Source organism: Marmota marmota, unplaced genomic scaffold (genome assembly GCF_001458135.2).
Source record: "Marmota marmota marmota unplaced genomic scaffold, marMar, whole genome shotgun sequence".
Taxonomy (NCBI): domain Eukaryota; kingdom Metazoa; phylum Chordata; class Mammalia; order Rodentia; family Sciuridae; genus Marmota; species Marmota marmota.
In genome coordinates, this window is record NW_025999895.1 from 4215500 (window position 1) to 4237590 (window position 22091).

The 22091-nt window shown below is 59.0% G+C and overlaps 1 protein-coding gene and 1 long non-coding RNA gene across 3 annotated transcripts in view; one reads left to right on the top strand and one right to left on the bottom strand.

Annotated features, from left to right (window-relative positions):
* Septin9 (septin 9) overlaps positions 1-20593 on the bottom strand; it is a 140038-nt gene extending 119445 nt beyond the window's left edge. The window contains exons 1-2 of one of the 2 annotated variants that reach the window (XM_015504128.2): positions 20257-20593; positions 2795-2851 (exon numbers count right to left, since the gene is read on the bottom strand). In XM_015504128.2, the coding sequence (XP_015359614.1) occupies positions 2795-2851; positions 20257-20275 (76 nt within the window). In that variant the 5' untranslated portion in view covers positions 20276-20593. Of the gene's footprint in view, positions 1-2794; positions 2854-20256 lie in introns of both variants that reach the window. The other variant, XM_048797760.1, reaches the window with a different exon arrangement.
* Positions 3912-4883, top strand: LOC125614949. Its single transcript, XR_007345521.1, has 3 exons — positions 3912-4007; positions 4144-4320; positions 4483-4883. It is a non-coding gene; the product is annotated as an uncharacterized LOC125614949 (long non-coding RNA).
* Positions 20594-22091: the final 1498 nt, after the last annotated feature.

Sequence of the window (22091 nt, forward strand, 5' to 3'; positions counted from 1 at the left end):
CGCCAGGGAAGCCCACCAACAAGCCCAGGGCAGGAACCACCTCCCCCTGCAGAGGAATGCGGTTTGCTGTCAAAATAAACGAAGCAGAGAAACCCAGCTCCTCACAGCAGAATCTCAAAGTCCCTAGTGTGTAGACAAGCAGAGAGCAGAGGACAGCAATTATGCAATGCCGAAGGTATACAAAGGAAACACAGGTCATTCAGACAAAGAGCCACAGGCCCGGGCAGGCCTGACAAAGACCAGCCAGTTCAGGAGAGTGTCATTGAGGGAGCAAGCGGGGGCAGAGGGCCCCTGGGGCTTTGACCTTAACTGTCCTGTCTCATTGCTTAAATGGGAAGGTGGGTACCTGGTGTTCTGCTCTATTATTCTTTATACTTTTTTATTTTATATTTTGGTACTGGGCATTGAACCCAGAAGCACTTTACCACAAGCTGCATCCCCAGCCCTTTTTAATTTGGGGGACAGGGTCTTGGTAAGTTGCTGAGGCTGGCCTGGAATTTGCGATCTTCCTGCCTCAGCCTCTCAAGTCTCTGGTATTACAGGTGTGCCCCATTGCTCCTGGCTCATCCTTTACGTTTAAGAAATACATCTAATAAATCTATTTTAGAAAACAAAAAAACAAGCACAGAAAGTGAGTGAACTTGTGGGTGTCCTCTGAACTGAGGAACCAGCCTGCCCTAGAAATGGCCGAACAGGCCTCAAGACGAACGTGGAGGGGAGGCATGAGACGGAGCCCACTACCCTTCTGGGAAAGGGACAGGGTGGAGTCCTCAGTGTCACAGGGTGTGTGACAGAGGCTGGGAAGAGTGGAGGGGTGAATGGGAGCCCCACCTGGACAGCTAGGACAGGGAGTTTGGGTCCAGGAAGGATGCCCTGCCTGGACCCCTGTCATGGCCACAGTGTTAGAGTTGGGAGCCAAGAAAGGGTGTCTCCCTCCGGCCGGAGCCCACAGAGGCGGACTGCGTGTGTCAGCAGGCGGCCGTAGGGAACCTAGATCACCGGCTTGCAGCTTGGGGCTTCGGCAAATTATGCCTTAGGCTTCCAAGGCGGCCGAGGCGGTGCTGCCAAGTGCTGACGGCACAGAACCGCCCGGTCTGAGCACAGAGAAGCAGCACCCAGACAGAGGCTTTGTCCACGCAGTCCGAGGTGCCAGCTCCACAAAGTGCCCCTAGCCCACCCCCACCGAGGCTGACCAGCAAGAAGGAGGGAGATGGAGGGGAAGACCAGTCACAAAGCCAAGGGGCCCCAGAGAAAAGGCCCCAGACTACCAAGTGGTTGGTGGACCAGCTTGTCTGGGGGTGGGGGGGAGTGCCTCTTAACCACAATCCTGAGTCATCCAGCAGCCCAGGGGACTCCTCTACCCCCACCCCCATCTCACCCCGAACTGCAAGGGCCTCACACACACTGCACATCCACAGTCACCCAGGCCACCCATGCCACCCCTGTTACCGTGGCCACTCCCTGCAGAGAGCCGCCCACAGCCACTCGCAGGCCTGGGGTGGGTAGCACCAGAGCACTGGAGGAGGGACCCGGGAGAGGTCTGTGTTGGCCCTGGAATTGGTGCAGGAGGATGCAGGGTACAGAATTCTGGGACCCCAGGCAGCCAACATGGTCTAGGGCTGTCCATGTCCACAGCCGCTAGCCGCATGCCAATACTAACTGGAAACTAATAGAAAATTAACTAATTAATTCTAAGCAAATGGATGAATAAACTTACAAATGTGTATTTGAAGTGCGCGATAGACGCGTGTGGTTAGTACTCTCCTGGACAGAGCTGAATGAATGGAATGTTCCACTGGACAGAGCTGGCCTCAAAGGGACTGTGGGCTCTGAGGGGCTCGCAGCTCCTCCCCCTGGGGCCGGGGCACAGCTGGGAAGGGCCAGAGTGAGTCCGTCTGGCCCGGGTCTACGGCAGGCCTGATTCATGGATGACTTATCCGAGGGGATTCCCAGGCCCTTCTGTGACTCCGATTCCTCCTGCAGAACAGCTGCTCATGAGGGTGCAGCCCTTGCCTGCTCTGTCTCCATATGTCCCTCTGTCCAGCCTGGGTCTGGCACTTAGTCCCCAACACACATGCAGATGAGGGCAACATCGCGGGGCTTCCCCAAGAGCGGATCATCTCTGAGTCCCTTTCATCTCTGTGTCCCAACATCTCTTCTGAACAGAGGCCACCAGAATGAGGACACATGCCCCAGTTTGGCCTCTGGAAGGAAGAGCCAAGGTGGGCTCTGGGAACAGAAGCTGGGATGGCCACACAGCCCTCAGCCCCTGCCCGGGCTGGCCCCGTGGTGGGACGAGCCTCTGCAAGCCTGGGAGAGGCGATCCCTGCCCAGAGCTCAGCCTGGGGAGCATCTGTTTCCCTCCCCACTGGTCATCAGGAGAAAAGCTGGCCACAATAGGTCACCACAGGAGCCCCTGACTTAATCCTGGATCATGCAGACTGGATTTGCTCCAGGCTGCAAGGCTGCAGGGGGCTGGCACCGTGGTCTAGGATCAGCCCTGAGCGGCCCGCACCAAAGCCACCCTTCCACGGCTTGCCACCCTCCACGCCTCTAACAGAGGCCACCCTGCAGCGACCACCTCTGGCTCTCTCCTCCGGCCTGCACACAGGGCTTCTCCCATGCCTGGGGGTGGCTACCTGTGGAGCTAGACGGCCCCTGCCCCCACATGGACACGGCCGGGATCCACCTTATGTGCAGCACCTAAGACCACATCCCCCAGGGCTGCACCCACCCAGGAAGGCCAGGTGGAGACCAGGTCCCACAGTGGGCCAAGGCCCAACAAACCACTTACCTGGACCGGTTGGGTCACCTAGCCTCCGGAGACGGCCGCTGGAGGTCCGAGTGACTCCTAAAGACAGAGAAGGACAAGGATCACACTAGGCCATGGCTCTCCCTCCTGCCAGGTGGTGACACAGGTGTGTCTTCATTTTTCCACCTGCCAGGGACTCCAGAAGCAGGTAACCCCAGACGAGCAGCCACCTGTACCTGGGAGTGACGGCAGCCACCCACCTGGGTGCTGGCACTGGGCCAAACCCTTACCATCCCATCTTGCAGATAAGGAGCTGAGTCTCAGCTGGGTTGGTGACTTGCCCAAGGCCACAGAGCACAGAGGAGCTGAGCCCACTGTGAATCCAAGTCCATCAGACTCCAAAGTCTGGTCCTGGCCCAAGCATCCTCCTGGGCAGGGTGGCAGCAGGTGTCCACTGAAGTCAGCCAGGCTCAGGCCAGCACCCCTAGAGCCACGTCTGCTTGTTTTATGCACAAAGGTCTCCCTGCTCCAGGGTCTCCATCACGGGCCTAGTCCTGTCCCAGCCCACGTGGATCCCGGGGCTGGGGACTGCTGGACTGGATTTGGGGAAGCTGGGGACCGAGTTTTCTCTCCCACCCCAGATCCACACAGCCTCGTGCAGCACGTGCTGCCTCCACCCATCAGCCCCTTGGCCCAGGGCTGGCTGCTGGAGAGGCTTATGGAGGGCAAGTCCTAACTCGAGGAGATTTGCAAGGTGCTAAGCTGAGCAAACCCCAAAACTGCCAGGTGGAACAGGTTCAAGAATACGGCCACCAACCCATGGCTGCCAGGTTGCAGCATCTGGGGCAACACCATGCCGCCCCTCCTCCAGAGAGCCGCAGGGATACTCCAGGCTAGCCCAGCAGAGGACCTCCCCACCCCCACAACAGACGAGGGCCCAGGCTAGACCCAGACAACTGCCTGCGGCCTCCACCATCTGACACCGCCTAGCTGCTGGTCAGAGGGGATGGCTTCCCCTTGGGATCCCAGAGACTCTGGCAGACCCATCCACCCATCTAGCGGTTCACCCCTCCACCACCCCCAGCCCACCCCTAGGCCATGCCCAGGCAGAAGTGGGTGTGGCCAGCCGTGTTTCTGAAGGTTCTGGGCAGTTCCCCCCAATCGCCAGGGAAGCCTCAACGAGGTGGCCAGGGCAAGCTGGGCCTCCGAGGAGAGGCTTCCACCGGCCCAGGCTCTGGCAACAGGCCGAAATCAGGTTCGCACCCCCTGGCACTCAATTCACCAACCCCAGAAGGCGGTGCTACCACCCCCATTTCCCAGCAGAGGGAGGGAAATGGGGCTCCTAGCTGAGCAAGTCACCCAGGGTCAGCAGCAGCTGGATTCTCCTGCAGGCCTCTTCTGTGTCACATGGAGGGACGCCAGCCCCCTCGGCACCCACCAACTGATGAGATCTCTGCTCCGGTCGGAGCTCTGAGGACCCTGCAGGAGGCCCAAGGATGCCGGGGCAGCCCACTGGACGGGCGGACACAGGCTGCCCATGGCTTCAGGCTCCTGGAACCGACAGCCCCGTAAGGCCAGGAGGGGGTGCGGGGAAGGGAGAGGCAGCTCCTGCTCCCAGGCTGCCAAGGGCAGAGTAGGGAGTCTGGGCTCAACTCACAGCCACGGAAGGCTGTGGCCCTCCCACAGACACACTGTATGTCACATGATCGTCACAGCCTTCTGTTCCACAGCCTCGGTGAACTACTGGGTGGCTCAGCAGTCCAGAACAGAGTGGCCCTAGTGAATGGCAGTTATGTCCCTACGTCTAGCAGGCCCCGGACATGGGAACCTCGGACATGGGAACCTCGGGTGAGGAAGGGCCAAACATTCCTGTGGACTGAGTCGCTTCTGGTTGAGCTGTCTCTGCAGGGGATGCCAGGGACAGAGGCGGCCCTGTCCTCCCCCCTGGGAGGGTGCTGGGTGGGGCCACTGGATGCCCACCCCCACCCCCTGCCCTCTGGCTTCCAGTCCAAAGTAAAGCTGAAGGGGACCCATGCAGGTCAGGCAACCCCAGGCCTCTGAGCCCTTCTCCCCAAACTGGGGGCGGGGGCAGAGCTGGGGAGAGGAAGAAGACGGCACTCAGGCTCCCAGGGCGGGGCGTGGGGTGTGGGGGTGTGGTGGGGGGGTCCTATTTTATCACACTGTTTATTTTTCCAGTTTTCCAAAATGGAAGTCTGGTGCCAGACAGCCCCTGGCAGAAAGAATGCAAAGTGTGCCCCCATCATAAGAAGGGGAGCAGTGCAGACCACCCCATCAAGTTCCCAGGCTCAGGCCCCCACCACCGCATCGTGGGAGAGACCTGGGCCCAGGAGCACTCCAGCGCGGCCCTCCGACCTCATCCCTCAGGCCGGCATCCAGTGCTTCCTGCCACCGCGTCCCAGTTGAGCACTGAGCTATTTTTATGTGATTTTAAAATAAAACATATCGGCGAGGAGAGGAAACCATGTGCTGCTCTGGTGTCAGAGTCGGCCCAGACCAAAGGCTCCGGCAGCTCTGAGGCCCAGGCGGCAGGAGGCCTGCAGTCCAGGGCCAGGTTCAAATCCAGACCTCCCTGGTGCTGGCTTCCTGGTCGGCCCAATGGGGACAGAGATGGTGTCTCCTCATGGGTCATTAAGATTAAGTGAAACAGGCCAAGAGAAAGGACTTTGGATGTTCCCACCATAAAAAAAAAAAAAAGGACCTATGTTTGAGGAGATAGGAGTGTTTGCCCTGACTTGAACGTTGCCCAATGTATGGAAATATCCCGTGGTGCCCCATAAATCACGTGGTGCCCCATAATCATGCACAATTTTGGGCTGGGGATAGCTCAGTGATAGAGTGTGTTAAGCATGCAAGGCTCTGGGTTGGACCCTCTGTACCACAAAGAAAGAAAGAAAGAACAATTTTGATATATTTGTTAAAAAATTTTTCTCTGCTACAAGAAAGATTAAATGGTACACATTGTGAGTACTGAGCATGGCAACTGGCACAGAATAAACGCTAGCAAATGATGTTATTATTATTGTGTTAATTATTATGATACTTATATTGTATAATATGGATGTTACAATACACCAGCCCGGACCCAGGGACCTATAATTAGGAGTCAGCAAAACTTGGCTGCTCTGTGCTAATGCATTTTAATAAAATGTGAGTTACAACCAAGGTCCCTCCTGCCATGGCCAAGACACTGCTCTCCCAAGCAAGGGACGGACATCTACCGACTCCCTCCCAATTCAGCGGGTCGGAGCCCTCCTGGCCCCACCAGGGCAGGTGCATTAGGGGGAGATGGTCAGGATGGAAGGAGCTCTCCCCTGGAAACTCCCTCCCGGCTGCGGCTCACCCAGCCCAGGACAAAGGCCGGTTCATAAAAGTTCACAGATCCCAGGTCAGGGACCAACATCAGTGAAATTTACTATCAAGGCCACAGGATGAAAACAGATGACAGGGGACAGAGACAGAAGGAGGCGTAACTGGGGATGGTCACTGGCTGGCACCCGAAACAGAAAGAAAACACGACACTGGAAAACAGGAAGAAAGAGCCATATTCAAGGAGATAGTTCCCTGTCCTCAAAAGGACCAGGTGGCCCTGGGCAGAGGAGGAGCCCCAGGCTGCCTGGGAAGTGTGTCCCCCACTGAACCAGCAACGCGGGCCCGGTGCGCCTGGCTGCACCCTCCTGCCCTCTGCCACCAAGTGCGGTCTCCACTGGGCCCAGCAGCCTTGCCCAGACAGGCGCTGGCCTGGGAACCCGATGCCCATCCGAGCGCAGTGCTGTGGATGGAACCCAGGGCCTGGCTGTCCCACGGAGCCTCATCCCCAGCCCCGACCCGTGCTAATGATTTGGGAGCCTAAAAAAGACAAAGATAGAATTGGTGCGAGGAACTTTGACTTTTTTCTTTCAAACACATGTTTATGACAGAAGCTGATAAATTACAGAGCTGAAACGGTTAAACAGGACGGAGAGGCTACAGTGAGCCTGGGTGGGACGTTTCCTTGTGGTCATTTCTTCAGTGATCACCACGCCCATCTCCCCAGGAAGGCAGCCCAGGTCCAGTGGCCCATCTGAGATCGGGAACTAGTGCTTGCAACCCAGCTGGGGCCTCGCACAGCTCAGATGTCTGTCACCACCCAGGGGAGGTGACACCCCTCCACCCAGCTCTGCTCTGTGCTGACCACCCAGGGGCCTGGACAGGCCTCCTCTTTCAAGTCACTCATTGCGCTCAAACACCCGTTTCCAATATCCACTCTCTAGAGACGAACATCGAGTTCTGATTTTTTTTCTTAAAACTCATGGGAGCCTCTCAGGAAAGGGTGGGTGGCCCCCAGTGACCCTTGGCCAAGGCAGCTTTGCCTGCCACTTCCCCCTTGGGGCCCGGATCGGGTGCTTAAGAAGCAGGCTCTCCTCCCCCTCCTCCTGGGCTCACAGAAGCTCTGCGGGGCTGGATCTAAGTCAAGTGCCGCAGGTGGGAGTCAAGAGTCAGATTCCAGCCTTATCTCCAGAACAGGGCACTCAGGGCTTATCTGCAGAGGAGGCTGAGATGTGCAGATAGCGGTTCCCCTTCCTCTTACTTGTCCTTGGCTTTGCAGCCTGTACACCGGGCTGCACAGAGAGATGGCTGAGCTGAGGCCCTCTTGACAGTCTCCTTCCCAGCACAGGACCATTTCCTACCCTCAGAGCCACACCTGGAGCTGTGGCCTACAGCAAACCTCGGTTTACTAATTCACAAGGCCAGGAAAGCTGTGCCTTGGGACCCAGCTCCTGCCAAAGACCCTGCCATCTCCGCAGAGCCCTGGGCCCCGAAGCCAGAGGTCCCAGTCCCCCCTCTGACACGCTCTGATCTACGGAGCCCTCTGTAAAGCAGAGGCTGCTTCCAGCCCACCAGCCCCTATGAGAAGCAGCAGCCCACCCACCCACAAATCACCAGCCCAGAGGAGGGCCACGCAGGTGCTGGGGTGGCGCCCTTGGCGGCGTCTATAAGAGAGCCGGGTAGACGCGCCTCCCCTCTCACTGTGCCTCTGGGCAAGTCTTGCACGGTTGGAACCTCAGTCTCCAAGACTGACGGGAGGTGGATGTGTGAAGACACCTCCCGAGCGGCTGCTCTGCCTCAGCGGCTACGTCAAAGCCGGGATACAAGGGTGACCCAGGGTGGCCCTGCCTTGGTGACAAGCCAGCAACAGTACCTGGCTAACGGATGGGAAAGGTATCTCCATGGGCGCATGTGGTGGCCTTGCTCTTTCTGTACCTGGCAGCAGACGCTCCAGCTGCCAGGTGGCAGTGCCCATCACGGACATCAGGGTCCACCCCAGACCCCCGGGCCCCTCCCTCAAAGGCTCACTAGTGGGTGCCTGGACTCGGTGCCTGGACTGAGTAGGGCTGCCATATAAAGTGCAGGACACTGAGTTAAACCTGAACTTCAGGTAAAGGACAAATAATTTTCTAGGCATGAGTTTATCCCAATTGTTTTCTGGGGCACACCCTTCACTAAAAATTAGTCACCATCAGAAACGCAAGCTGGACACATCTGGGGGAGGCAAGGGCCTAGTGGCCTCACAGGAGAGCAGAACAATGGCTTCTCCAGCTCCGGCTCACCACGCCTGCCCCGCCCCCCACCCACACACCAAGTGACCTTCCAAAAGGAGAAAGTCCCTCGGGCCATTTTCTTGCTTTCTTTTTTGGTGGTGGAGGGGCATTGAACCCAAGGGCACTTAACCACTCAGCCCCATCCCAGCCATTTTAAAAATTTTACTTAGACGCAGGGTCTCACTGAGTCACATAGCACCTCACTAAGTTGCTGAGGCTGGCTTTGAACTCACGATCCTCCTGCCTCAGCCTCCTGAGCCACTGGGATTACAGGCGTGTGCTACCACCGCTCCCGGCCTGTGGTCCATTTTCAGATACAATATTTGGCATTAAACGTAAAATCACTGGAGATGGGGGCGGGGGGAGTCCAAGGGGAACTGGACAGAGTGGTTATCAGCAGTTAACACCTGATTGTGGCAGAGTCACAGCCCTTGACAAACAGGAGGTAGGAGACGGGACTGGCCAGCCACCAGAGATAGACTGCATTTCTGCCACAGGAGAGCAAGGAGAGGAAGGGACAACTAAGGGGACATTTGCTTATTTATTTATTTTGATACTGGGGATTGAACTCAGGGACACTCGACACTGAGCCACATCCCAGCCCTATTTTGTATTTTATTTAGACACCGTTGGCAAGGCTGGCTTTGAACTCGTGATCCTCCTGCCTCAGCCTCCCAAGCAAGCTCTGGGATTACAGGCGTGGGCCACCTCACCTGGCAGGACATTTCTTTAAATAATCCCGCGGGAGACTGTAAAACCTTCATTCAGGAAGACTGTGAGCCCCTAGTCCTCAGCCAGCGAGGAACCAGAGGAAGGACCTTGCACTAGGGATGCCAATCGTCGCCATTCTGGGTGCACCTACCCCTCAGACACTGATCCTGCAAGACCCTCAGTAAAACGCCTGGCTTCCTCTGCACCCTGTGCCTCCTAGTCATGCCTGGGGTTGGGGCAGGGGAGCTTGTGTCTCGCGTGCCCAGAAAGGGACCTGAGAGGACGAGGTCCAAGCGCTGAGGCCGAGCCGCACGGGCTGGCCTTGCTCTGGAGCCCCACCACCGCGCAGGGACTGGCCAGGAGCTGCGGTCAGGAGACCTTTCCCAGGAGCACCCGCTCAGAGGGAGCGAGGAATCCGGAGAATGAGAGCGCTGACGCGGCCTGTGGGTGACATTGCGTCACCCAAACTGAGGCCAGGGCAGCGAAGTGCAGACTCAGCCTGAAAGGGCAGCAGAGGGAGGTGACACCACCAGACACAGCCAGAGGGGACAGAAGAGAATAGCCAGAGAGGCCCAGGCATGGCCAGCCCGTCTCCACACTCTGTGACCAGCTTCCCCCGGGGCACCCGGGCCCTTGGGGCCTGTTCACACCCTGACGAGCACCTCTGCTCCAGACGTGAGGGGGCACAGGGCTTGGAGAAGCAGGGAAACTGCCCCCTCCAGCCACCCTGAGGCCCACCCTGAGCGACTGGGGGCGGCCATGGTGGAGAAGGCTCCCTGGAGGCGGCAGGACCCTCAGACAAATGCTGCCGTGCGCCGGGGGCAACCACGGCTCTCACAACACCCAAAGTGCAGAACGCAGGCAGGAAGACCCCACTCTTCCTGGTGGTTCCACTGTCCGCCTTGTTGAAGGATCGCAGTAGGCCGGACCCTGCTGGCCCTGCGGCTTCTGGAGGTGATGCACTCGCCCCCTCCAGTCTGGCCCAGGCTCCTCTCTGCCCTCCCCTCCCCACTCCTCCTCTGGCCCCAGCCCCTCTGGCCTTCCTGCTGTGCTTGGACTCTGTCCCCCCAGTCTCCTCATGTGTCCAGCTCCTTCCTGTTTTCCTGGCCTCGGCAGGTCTGCCACCTCCTCTGTGAGCTCTCACCGCCCACTCCGATGCAGCCGTGGGTGCTTCCTATCAAACCCCATCTCAACTCCCCCCGTGGCGCTTGCTGCTGTTGGAGACTTTCCTTGGCACACTAGCAGATGGCCAGCTTGATGTTCTGTTGGCTTCTCCTAGACCGTAAGCCCCGGGAGAGAAGAGACTTGTTTGCTCACTGCTGCACGTGGCATACAGCAGGCACGTGGGTCAGCTCTACGTCACTGTGACAAAACACCTGAGAAAATTAGCTTAAGAGAAGGAAAGATTTATTTTGGCTCTCAGTTTCAGAGGTTGCTTGGCCCCATTGTTTTCTTTTGGAGTGCTGCGAACTGAACCCAGGGGTGCTCTACCTGTGAAGCTCCCGAGCTGCAGGGTTACCCAGCTTAGCTCTGTTGTTTTGGGGGCCTGTGGCGAGGCAGCACACCATGGTGGGGAGTGTGTGGTGGAGCAAAGAGCTGGAGTCATGGCGGCCAGGAAGCAGGGACAGACAGGAAGAGGCTGGGGTCCGGATACCCCCTTCATGGGCACACCCAGTGACCTAACTTCCTCCCACCAGGCCCCACCACCTGGAGGTTCCACCTCCCAACAGCACCTGGGGCTGGGCACCAAGCCTTTAGCACCTGGGCATCTGGGAGGCGCTGAGATCCAACCCCCAACAGCAGGTGCCCCTCAAACGCATCCCGTGATGGCAGGAAGGAACCTTCAGGAACCTCTGCCTCGTGCCCACGGTTCACCCTCGCTTCTTCCCGGCACAGCCACACCCCTGCTCCAAGGGCGTCCTAGTCCACTCCAGCTGCTGTAACAAAACACCCCAGGACTGGGGACACAGACGACAGAAATGTGTCTCCCCACGTTCCGGAGACCAAAAGTCCAGGGTCCACGGGCCGTCGGGGTGGGCTCCTGGCGGGGCCCCTCTTCCTTGCCACATCCTCACGGGGCCTTTTGTCTGTGCCTGTGTCCATGGAGAGAGGCCTCTGGAGTCTCCTCCCCATTGTAAATGGTCACCAGTGCCTCCCCACCAGCCCCATCTCGAGCCGTCACGTTGGGAGGTGGGGCTTCAGCACAGGAGCTCTGGGGGACACAGTTCAGTCCACACCATGGGAATCCATGTCCACTACTAGCAACCCCGGTTGAGGGCAGCAGCTGGAGAGGAGGAGCCCAGGTGGCGGAGGCAGGAGCTGCCAGAGAGGCCTCCTCCTTTCCAACAGCAGGCGGGCAGGGTCAGCAGCGGAGCCCCTGTGAGTGGGAAGACGGGCAGCTCCTGTCCACACAGCCTGGCGGTCCTGCCTGGTCACCCTCCATGCCTCGCCCTCCTGTGCCCTCCTTGCGGGTGGCAGAGGAGCTGACGGCTGGCTGTGGGGTCCGGATCCCCAGGTCTGCTGGCTTTGGTCTGCGTTCAACCAGCAAGAGGCCCGAGAGGACAGGGGGCAGGAGGGACGCGGGAGGGTCCTCAGCTCCCTTGCCTTGGAAGGTGTCCCTAGCAGCAGGTGTTGCTTCTTCTGCGACTTCATCTCCTGCAGGAGAGGCCCGCCTGGGTTCCAGCTCCTGCCCGGTGACCCTGGCCCCTGGACTCTGTGACAGACCTCCTCCCTCTGAGCCTCTGATCTGGGGCTCCCTGCCGCTGATCTCTAGGCTCCCTCCACCTTGCTCAGGCCCTTCCCTGCACAACGGAAAACAGCTTAACTACAGTTGGCGAAGATGGCTGTTAATTTCCAGTCTGAGTCCCTTCCCACCACGCTTTCTCCTGGTCAGGTGGCAAGGTGGCATGGCTGGCATCTGGGGACTCCTGCTCCGGAGAAGTTGAGTTGGAAGGATTGAGCTTGGCTTGAGTCGGGCGATATTTATGAAGTTCCCAATGGTTTCCCTATGCAGCTCAGTTGTTGCTCGGCATCCCAAGGTAGAAATGGATTCCAGGAATACTCCCTGCACTTACGGATCCAATTCCACCTACCGTGCGGAATCCAAAACCATCAGCATGTTCCTGCAGCGCCTGGCGCCGGAAAAATGTGGGCAGTGGGGAGAAGCAGGATTTGAAATGCATGGAGCCAGGAGCAGTCTATGGAAAATTATTATTCCAATCGCTGGAGGTGCAGTTGGAAGCGAAGGATTCAGAAACAGAATGTCTCCCCACCAAGAGCTCACGCAACACCGCCGTGGACGGATGATCGTGCCCCACACACGGCTGGCTTTAGACGAGAATCACATCAAACAGAACTTATCAGAAAGCTTGGGTAGGACAAAAAAAAAAAAAATGGAAGGAGTGTCATGGACTCTGTCAGCCTCTACTCTTTCAGGCATCCCAGCCTCCAAAATAAAAAATAAACCTTGATCACTCGGGAAGACAACAGAATATTATGGGGCCATCAGGGGAAAATTAACGCCAAAAGAGGGAGGAAAAATACTATTTTGAAGACACAACAGATCATACTATTCTGGATTCTGTGATGCTTATAATTCTTGAAAGTTGTTTAACATTTACAATTTGAGGGTTGGGGTGTCACTTGCTGGTGGAGGCTTGCCTAGCACACACGAGGCCCCAGCTTCCATCCCCAGCACCATACACAAAAAAACTGCTAGTAAAATTCACAACTTGCTATTATCTCTATTCTCACTCTAAAAACTCACATTCTTCTTTTTATTTTTTTTTATTTTTATTTTTTCATTGCTGGGATGGAACCCAGGGCCTCGTGCGAGCTGGGCAGGTGCTCTACCACGGAGCTGCACCCAGCCCCGCACGTCCGTCTCTCTAGGAGCTGGATGAGCCCCACACACCCTGGATCTGTCCCTGTGGCTCCCTGTCTCTTGTTTGGCTTTTCGACTCTTGCATTGTAGGTACGAGAACCCACGGTGGGGTCCCTCTGTTCCAGACACGCAGGTTTCTGCTTCCTGGGTAGACCCCATACACACGCAGGAACACACTGAACCCCGGGGACCAGGAGCCCACGCGTGGGCAGAACCGGTGGACAGAGGGGCAAACCGCAGATGACATGGAGAATGGCCAGCAGGAGCACTCCAAAGAGCGGCGGGAGGCCCTCCCTCAACACCAGGAAAGCCACACCAGCCCTCCAGGGCTTCTGCTCAACAGGCACCCAAGTCCCCAGGGAGGTCCTCAGGTTACCACACAGGATGTACCACAGAGAGTGGGAGGCTGAGGACTGCTGTGCAGAGGGGCCCTGGGAGGACCGGCCAGGACCACGTGAGGAAGACGAAAGAGAGAGGAACGAAGTGGCCCCTGTGCAGGGTCACCCAGCAGCCACTACTCTTGGCTGAGGAACCAGAAGTTTCCAGAAGAAATGACTGCAAAGCACTCGATCAGCAGAATGAGATCCACAGGAGACCGGGCATTCAGGTGGCCCAAGTGCACAAAGAGGCACCTCCTGGGTCCGAGCACCCACAGGGGCCAGGGAGGGGAAGCCAGGTGGGGCTTGGCACCGCAGCCAGTCACAACAGGGAATCAGAAGCTGCACGTGGGGACAATCTTTCCAACAAGCTGGGACCTCTGTCACTGAAGACAGAGAAAGAACCTCAAATCAAAGGGGCACAGAATTCACCTTGAGAACGCAGCCCCAGGGCGGAAGCCGGTACCCAGCCAGCCCACGCCCCAAGGGCACCAGACAGACACCAGACAGACACACGGTCAGCTCAGCTCTGCAGCGCCCTCAGGGAGGTCAGTCAAGGTCTGCAGACCCATCAGGGCCGCTGCTGGGAAGGTTAAGTAAATTAGGGAACATCCACTCTGAAGAGCCAGGAATGGGATGGTCCTGGGCTGCGCCTGGATCTGACTTCCTCCCAGGGAAGAGCAACACGCAATGGCGTCTGCCTCCTGCCTCTGGCAGTTAAGAGCCCTGCGCACCTATGGAGTCAGGCCCTGCAGAGAGCCAGAGGGAGGGCTGGACTTTCCTCTCAGCTTCCTGTTTGCATTGTTTGGCAACAAGTGACAGCCCGATTGACAGCCGCCCGCGACAACAAAGCCAAGGAAGACAGCTCCGGCCGCGTTTCAGGAAGCTTCCCTGAAACCAAAAACCAACAAAAGGGACGGGGTCTGGCAGCGAGCGCCAACTGAGCCCTGCGACCAGGAGGCTCTGCTCCCAGCGTGACTCACTGCTAGAGCCCAGGTTCGCCACACCTTGGCCCCGAGGCAGCCTGCTGCCAGCCCTGGCGAGAGGTCACCACCTCTTCCGCCCCAGCCCCACGATGCCAGCTGCTGTTGGTCCACCGCCTGGTGCCTCGTGGTGATGGTGTGACCGGGTCACCTCTGAGTGGCACCCACCACACACACACACACACACACACACACACACACACACACTGACCCCAAGGCCACACAGCCCAAGTCACGTAATCATTAGTGAGTTTCACGGACAACACCCCCCCCCAAATCCCTCTGTGTTGAGTCGGCCGAGTCCTTCGCAGGCTGGACGCTGACCAGGGCTGGATCTAACCCACTTCCAAGTGGCTTGGGTTACAAGACAGCCAGCCCCCCACTGGGAGCTGAGTCTGGATGGAATCGGCAGCTGTGATTTACGGGAAGGCGGTGAAAGAAGCTCGGGGCGCAGACCTGAGCGCCCACAGCACAGGCCCGGCCACCTGCCAGCTCGCCCCGGCCCGGCCCGTCCTGGTGCTCACCTGGGGCCCAGCTCCAACCCGGCAGACAGTCGGCGCGGCTCCATGTCAGCCACTGCCCCAGCACGCCTGGCCTGGTGAGGACCGGTGCCCAGGCACAGCACGAAAGGACTTCCTTGGCCACTGAGGCCCACCCCCGGGGGCCCTGGTGCAGTGCATCAGAGGGTCCTGGCCACCACCTGGGCTTCGTGGAAGGCCTGGGAGGAGCTAGGACGATGGCCATGCACTGCACCTGGGCAGAGACAGAAACCGCCTTCTCCAGCAGGAAGAGTGGCACTCCCACCCAGACCCTCCTGAGACCCCCAGGTCGAGGTGGCCTCTGGCCCTCTGCAGCCCCAGCCCCAGCACTGCGGGGTCCCTGGGCTGCTGGGGCTCCAGGACAACTGGTGACTTGGGTGCCTGTCAGAGGGGGCAGGCAGCCTGGGCCCGCGACCTGAAGCTGTTCTTGCCATTCCCTCCCTGCCTGGCTCCTGGTCCCTGTCCTGGAGGTTTCCAGGCTGCCGACAGTCACGCCTCAGAGAACCAGGTCAGATTAGGCCCGGGAACAAAGCTCAGCTGTTGCAGAGCTGCGAGAGGACACTGTCAAGCAAGACGCTAGGGAGCTGATCAGAGTCCCCTTGGTGGTGGCTGCAAATGGATCCGGGCCCAGGCTAGGGTCAGAGAGATAAGGCACTGAGAAACTGGGCTGGGAGCAGAGTGCCCACTCAACCCTGGGGGCCAGAGCCAAGAGCCACCCGGGGCTGCTGAAGAGGGCCTGGCGCTCAGCAGTTCCCAGCAGACTTTTCTGGAATGAATGACCGAATCCACGTGGAGAGCTGGAGCAGGCCAGCAGGGAGGCGGGCTCCTCATAGTCCAGCAGGGCTGCTCTGATGAGGCTGGCCAGCGCCAGGCTCCTGGCCATGTTCCCAGGGCCCAGACACAGCTCTCCCATCAGGGAAGAGGCAGAAGCCATTAGCCCACCTGCCGGGGACACTCCCATCTCCAGGGAAGCTCAGCACCCCATAGGCCTGGCTGCCAACGAGCCCGTGCCTGACACCACAGTGGCTCCGCAGTAGCCCTCTGCGCCCAAGGCAGACTCCTTGGTGGGATGGGATCACGGGACGTCCGGCTGTTGCGGCCAGGACTCTGTCTGAGGTCTCTCTGGAAGACCAGGCACTCAGCTTGGCCCTTCCCCAGGCATGCCCCCCCCCGACCCCCACAAATCCCCTGGCACAGCCAGGAGCTGAACATTTCCATGTGGTAACCCCAACAGAGGCACAGGAACCCGGCAAGTCACCTCCTTCCCCACTTCCTCCCCCTTGACCCCCCTCTCCCCACCAGCCCCAGTCAGCTGGATACACCCAGAATCTCTTCAGCCCCAGCTGGGCCTGCACCAGGGCTGAACCTTCCCTTATCAGGTGCATCTTAAGCAAGCTGCAGAGCACACGCCACACTGCTCACGGACAAACATGCGGAAGCGAGGGCCTCCTCCAGCCCTCCACGTGGGGCCCTCAGAGTGGTGGCCTGGGATGGGCAGGAAAATCTCAGAGGAGGGCAGCCCGAGGGCTCTGAAGGGGACCAGGGTACCTCCTCAGGGCTCTTCAGGTGAGACGTCCTCTGCAGGCACCCACCCGGGACCTCCAAGCACATGGTTGGCCCCCATGGCTACCTGGACTACAGACCACGGCTCCGATGTGGCAATCAAGCCACACCTGTCCTGGCTTGAACTGGTCACACCAGGGATCCAGGTAGGAGATGAACCATCCCAAACCCAAGTCCATTGCCAGGTGCACTGGACTAGAATCCCCCTGGGCAAGCGGAGGAGCTGTCGGCTGGCCGGTAGCTGTGGCCTGGGGTGAGCAGGCAGTGTGGGGAGGCCGCCAGGTACCAGCATGTGTCCTACCTCCGTGCAGGCCGGGAAGAGGACTAGCCTGGGACCTGGGGGCAGCACAAGCCCAACAGAGCCCTGGACTGGCTCCCTGGACAGCCCTTTTCCTCCTCCCACGTCCCCTGAATGCACCAGAGCAAGCAAGAGGAGACAAGGGGCAGCCCAAACAGGCCGAGCCTCGGAAGGGCCAGTGGGGAAGAGGAAGAAGCCTGTGTCTGTGTCCCCTGAAGCTCGCCTCACCAGGGAGCTGCCTTGGGGCGGAGCTCCCCACCCCCTGGACAGCTTGGCCCTGAGCCCCTTCTGAGGCTGCTTCCTCTGGGGCGCAGCCTCCTTCCTGCCTGTGAAGTGTCATCACAGCATAGAGCATGACTGGCACCCCTCCAGGGGCATCCTGACCCCATGGAGAGCCCCAGAAGAACCCCCAAGGGTGAGCACACACACTCTCTCCACCCGTCTGGTGGCTCACGGGTCTCAGGCAAGTCCCCCTGCTACTGCCACTTGAGGATTCCCAGGGTAGCCAGGGACACCGAGAAGCAAGTTCCATGGGACCCAGCATGCAGGGAGAAGTCCCAAACTCAACCCCAAATAGTGGGACGGGAGCCGACTGCCGCTGGCTGTAGCATGGAGGGGCACAGTCCTGGCCTCCAAACCACAGGAGGGGCCGGAGGCGGGGAAGCTCAGGGTTGTCCTTGTGCTGGGCAAGCCGCGGATACCTCACCCTTCCTCCTGCCGATAACTCGCTCGGGGACAGAGACAGAGCAGCCCTTGTGTGGATCAGCTCATTTAACCCTCACAACTTAGCACCGTCCCTCTTTAACAAATGAGCAAATGAGACGCGAGAGCGAGATCAAGTAACTCGTCCCCAAAGCAATGAGGCCGCCGGGGATTAATCCCAAGAGTGCAGTGGCTCTGAGCCCACACACCTAACCACTGGGCAACACTGCCCGTAGCCTGCCACTACGCAGCTTCCCTACAGGAACAGGGAGGTGCATTCAGAAGAAGCCTGGAGTCACCCTGGGGCTGCTGGATCCTCGCCCCGTGGCTTCCCCACGGCCTTGGCTTTGCTCCCCACCTGGAAAGACCCTTGTCATACTCCACACTCCTCCCTCCTCCCTCCTCCAGCCCAGCTCAGGCTCACCTCCGGCTGCTCCCTCCCTCCTGCAGGGCCCTCTGGCATTCAGAGGCTGCACTTGGGAGGCAGGGGTGGCATGAGTCGTGTCTCACCCACATCCTGCCTCCCCAGTGATAGTGCAAGCTCCCACAAGCAAGAACCACTTCTTGTCATTTATTTGTACCCTCCTGGCCTGGCCACATGTGTCCAACACACACACGTGTTCCATGGTAGCGCATAGACCCATTGTCCTGAAGGTCACCCTTCAGAGGCGCACGGGGGCTCACACAGGCACTACTGAGGACAGCCTGGCCACCATTCCACGTATTTGCAAGTCCAGAAATAGGTCCACAGCAATAATCCCCCTCAACCAAGGGGAAACACAAAAGCCTTCCTGGTTGCCCTTGGATTTCCAGACTCTGGGGAGATTTTTAACATTCTTGATTCCATGGCATTGACGGCTGCTGAAGGGCCAGTGTGACTCCAGCAAGTGCCCTCACCCAGGACAGGGCTGGCTCCAGACCTCGAGGACACTCAGCATGGGGCCAAGAGACCCCAGCCCTGGTCAGCACCTGCAGCTCCACTCAACAGCTGCAACAGAGGGACCCAGCACAGCCAGGACCACTGCCAGGCGGGAACCCTCCCTCACACCATCCTCCCGGGGGCCCCACCCCTCAAGGCAAACACCAGGGCCTCGGAGCTGCTTCCTACTCACCCCATAAACTACTGCAGAAAGTTTCAACCTTTTGAAAAGAAAATTTACCTGGGCAGGTGCAGGTAGGTGGAGAGAGGAGCAGGGAGCGAATGCTCCTCTCCCTCCTCTGAAAAGGCCCTAGGCTCAGGGACCTCAAGCCTGTGCAGGAAGGAGATCAAGGATCCAAGACCTTAGGGGACCCGGACACCCTCCACCAGCCGGATCCCCCAGCTGCAGATGAGATGAGCAACCAACAAGAGCAAAGGGCCATCCCGGGCAGGCTAAGGAGCCCAGGGAAGGCTGCGCACCGCGGCCATGCCCACAACCATCCCAGGCATCTGGAGCATGCTGGGGAGGGAGGGAGGTCCGAAGCCAAACCCAAGCATATGCCACCTAGAAGCCCCCTCCTCCCCCACCACGACATCAACTCGCCTGCTCTCCTGAGACACAGCTGTGCTCAGTGTCTGGGGGTCATGTTTGCAACATGGAGGTGGACACGGACATTCTAAGTTGCTGACCCAGGAGGGTATTTTAGGAGAAGTTCTGAATGATCCTTTTTGAGACAAGGTCTTCTTTATTGCTCATTTTGTTACCAAATATGGAAAGTAGGAGGGAACAGAAAATGACCCCAAGACTGAGGGATGGCCCAAATGACCTCTTTAGTTCCAACCAAGACCCATGATTCTGACTTAATCAATAAAAGTTAATTCGTGGGTGCTTGGCAGAAAGCTCCATGTCCAAATAGGTTAAGTGAGGAACACAGAAGGCTTCAGGGTTGGCAGGAGATTCTGGAGATGAAGGACACCACCTGGGTCATCAAGGAAAAAAGAAAACAAGAGTGGGGATCAGGAGTGTCCTTAATCTGCAGGGAGCACATTAAGGAACAGGGAGCAAACGCTGGTCACCCTCCTCTGAAAAGGCCCTAGGCTCAGAGACCTCAAGCCTTTGCCGGAACCGGACACCCTCCACCGCCAGGTGTGGCCTCAGTGGCCCATCTGAGGAATGGGGCTGAGGAGCAGGAGAAGGGGAAAGGCTTACCACGGATCCCAAGTGCCCTCGGGCTGCCTCTACCTGTGAGTTAGGGTGCAGCACACCCGGTCTCCTGAGACCCAAAGGCAACCCACCAGAGTTGCTGTGCTCAGGCGCTGCGCTTTGGTCCCCCTGGGCAGAGGACCAACAGGAGTTAAGGTGAAGAAGGGACTGCGGCCTGGAACGCCAGCCCAGGAGGCTGAGTGCAAAGCAACCCACTCCCTCGCCCCCCACAGAAATGCACGCGGGGACTCAAAGCACCTCCACTGGAAGTGTGCGAGTCCAAAGGATGGACGAGCACGGCCAGGAGGCGGGAGCGTCCCTCAGAGCAGCCTCCCAGACCCCTGAGCCAGCGGGGGCTGAGGGACAGTGGCAGGACCAACATTAGGCGCTGCACCAACCAGCGCGGCAGAGGTCCGAGGGCTCGGGCACCCGCCCACGTCACACGCGGGGTCCGGGGTCGGCGCGCAGCAGCGGCCACTAGGAGCAAAGGGGAAACCCAAGTGCGTGGACCGGGCGGGGGCGTCCCCCGATCCTGATCGCGGGGAGGTGGCTGCTGTAACCTAGCCCGGCGCCAAAGCCTGTCCTGGAGTAAATCGACCTGCTGGGGCTCCGCGGGGGGAAACTGCTCAGCTCCCAGGTGGCCGCGATCGCTCGGGCCGCCAGCGCTCAGGCAAGAAGGGCTCGTCCGGGACACAGACCCTCCCCACGCCGGGCGCGGCGCCCACCTGAGTACGACTTCTTCATATTGCCGCGGTGGCCGCCGCTCCCAGGAAAGTGTGACCGCCAGGCCGCGGGGCTCGGGCTCCCAGGTCGCTAATCCAGGGCCGGGAGTGGGAGGGAGGAGGGCGGGAGGACGGCGGCCCCGCCTCGGTCCCGCCCCGCCCCGCCGAGGTGCGCGCCGCGCCCTTCCCTGCGCCCTAGCGCGCGGGCTGCTGCACCTGGCGGCGGGGACAGGCCCGCTCAGGGCAACGCCGGGCCCGAGGGGCCAATCCCGGGCGAGGTCCTGCTGGCGCGGGTCTCTACAGCCCCGAAGCAGCTCCGTCCCAGGGTGGGGATGGCGGATGCGGGACCCCCGCGCCTGCAGCTCCTGGCCCCCGCCACACCCCCCTGGCGACAATGGTTGGTTCCGCGAAGTCTTTCAACTTTCCCGTCCCGAGCCCGGGAGGGGCGGGGCCCGGTGGAAGAGGGTGGCGGTGCGCAGGGCTCAGCCTAGGGGTTCGGGGCGGGACGCTGGCTCAGGAACCCGGGCAGTGCCGGACAGGCGAGGTCCGGTACGTGGCTCGCTACCTTTCTGATAATCAAAAGGCCAGACCTCATCCACTCCTCTGATGAGCTGGGGCCTCGGTTTGTCATCCGTAAAATGGGTGGCTTGAGTCAAACTATTATTTCTGATCCTTGTGACAAACGCTGAGCATCGGCGCTGCCCTGGGCACGGTGCGCCGCTCGGTGTCTCCTTGTAGAGGGGCAGACACCTAGAAACCCGTGTCTTTACAACCCGGGTGGTTTATGCAGCGACGACGTACTAAATTCTCTTTACCTTTGAATCCTTTAAAATAAACGTTTTCCATCACAAAACGGCTTTTTGAAAGGTAAAGAGGAGAAAGTGATTAATTCGGTCTGGAGGGTGGTGAAAGAGTTTCATTGAGGTGTTGCCAAACCAAGGTTTTAAAGAATGGGTAGGAATTTGCCAGGTAGCCAAGGTGATGGGGAGGCGGCGGTTCCCGGCGGAGGGAAGGGCGCGGCGGAGCCTGGGGGCGGTGTATCTGGTGAGCCCCGGGGACACACGGGCTGGACGGTCCACGCCTGCCAACTGCGGTGGGAGGCGAGTCTGAAAGCGCCAGCAAATTCTCAGCAGGGGTGCAGCGCTCTTCCGTGAAGCGTCCCAAAAGCCCTCAGGGAGCTGACGGTATAATTAACACCACCAAAAACATCCCTCTTCCCGCTCCCTGCCCTTCCTACTAGTCCAAGAAGCCCTGTCCTTCCTGCCTGCGTGTGGGAAACTTGCATGCAGATGCGCATGCGCGCAGTGACTTCTCTAGCGCCTGTCCCCCTCCTCAAGTCTTCTATCTGCCCAGCCTTAGCCCGGACAGACTCCCCATCCCAGGACTCCCTCCTCTTCTGCATCCGGAGGCTCAGAGGCTGAGGGAGGGAGGAGGCATAGGGGAGGCCTGTCCCCAAATCCGAAGACATCCACACCCACACCCTAATTGCCACCGTACCCAGCAGCCAGCAGATTTCCACTCAGGCCAAATGAAAATGCTTAAGCGCCACGTGGCCCGGCCAATAACCGACATGATCCTCATTCCAGAAATCTGAAGGAAGGATAAGGGATGTTCTATGTAAGTGCAGTTTTGAGATGCGTGAAAGTTTTAATTAATTTTATTGATGCATGATAACCATGTGTGATAGCGGGAGCACTTGCGGAGATTGTGAGGCCGTGTTTGGTCCCCGGCACTGCAAAAATGATGATGATAAGTTTGTCATCTCGGTTGGCTCTTTTGCTTCTGTGGTACTTGCCGCTTGCATACCATGTTGTGATCCAGCCAGAGACTATCATCAT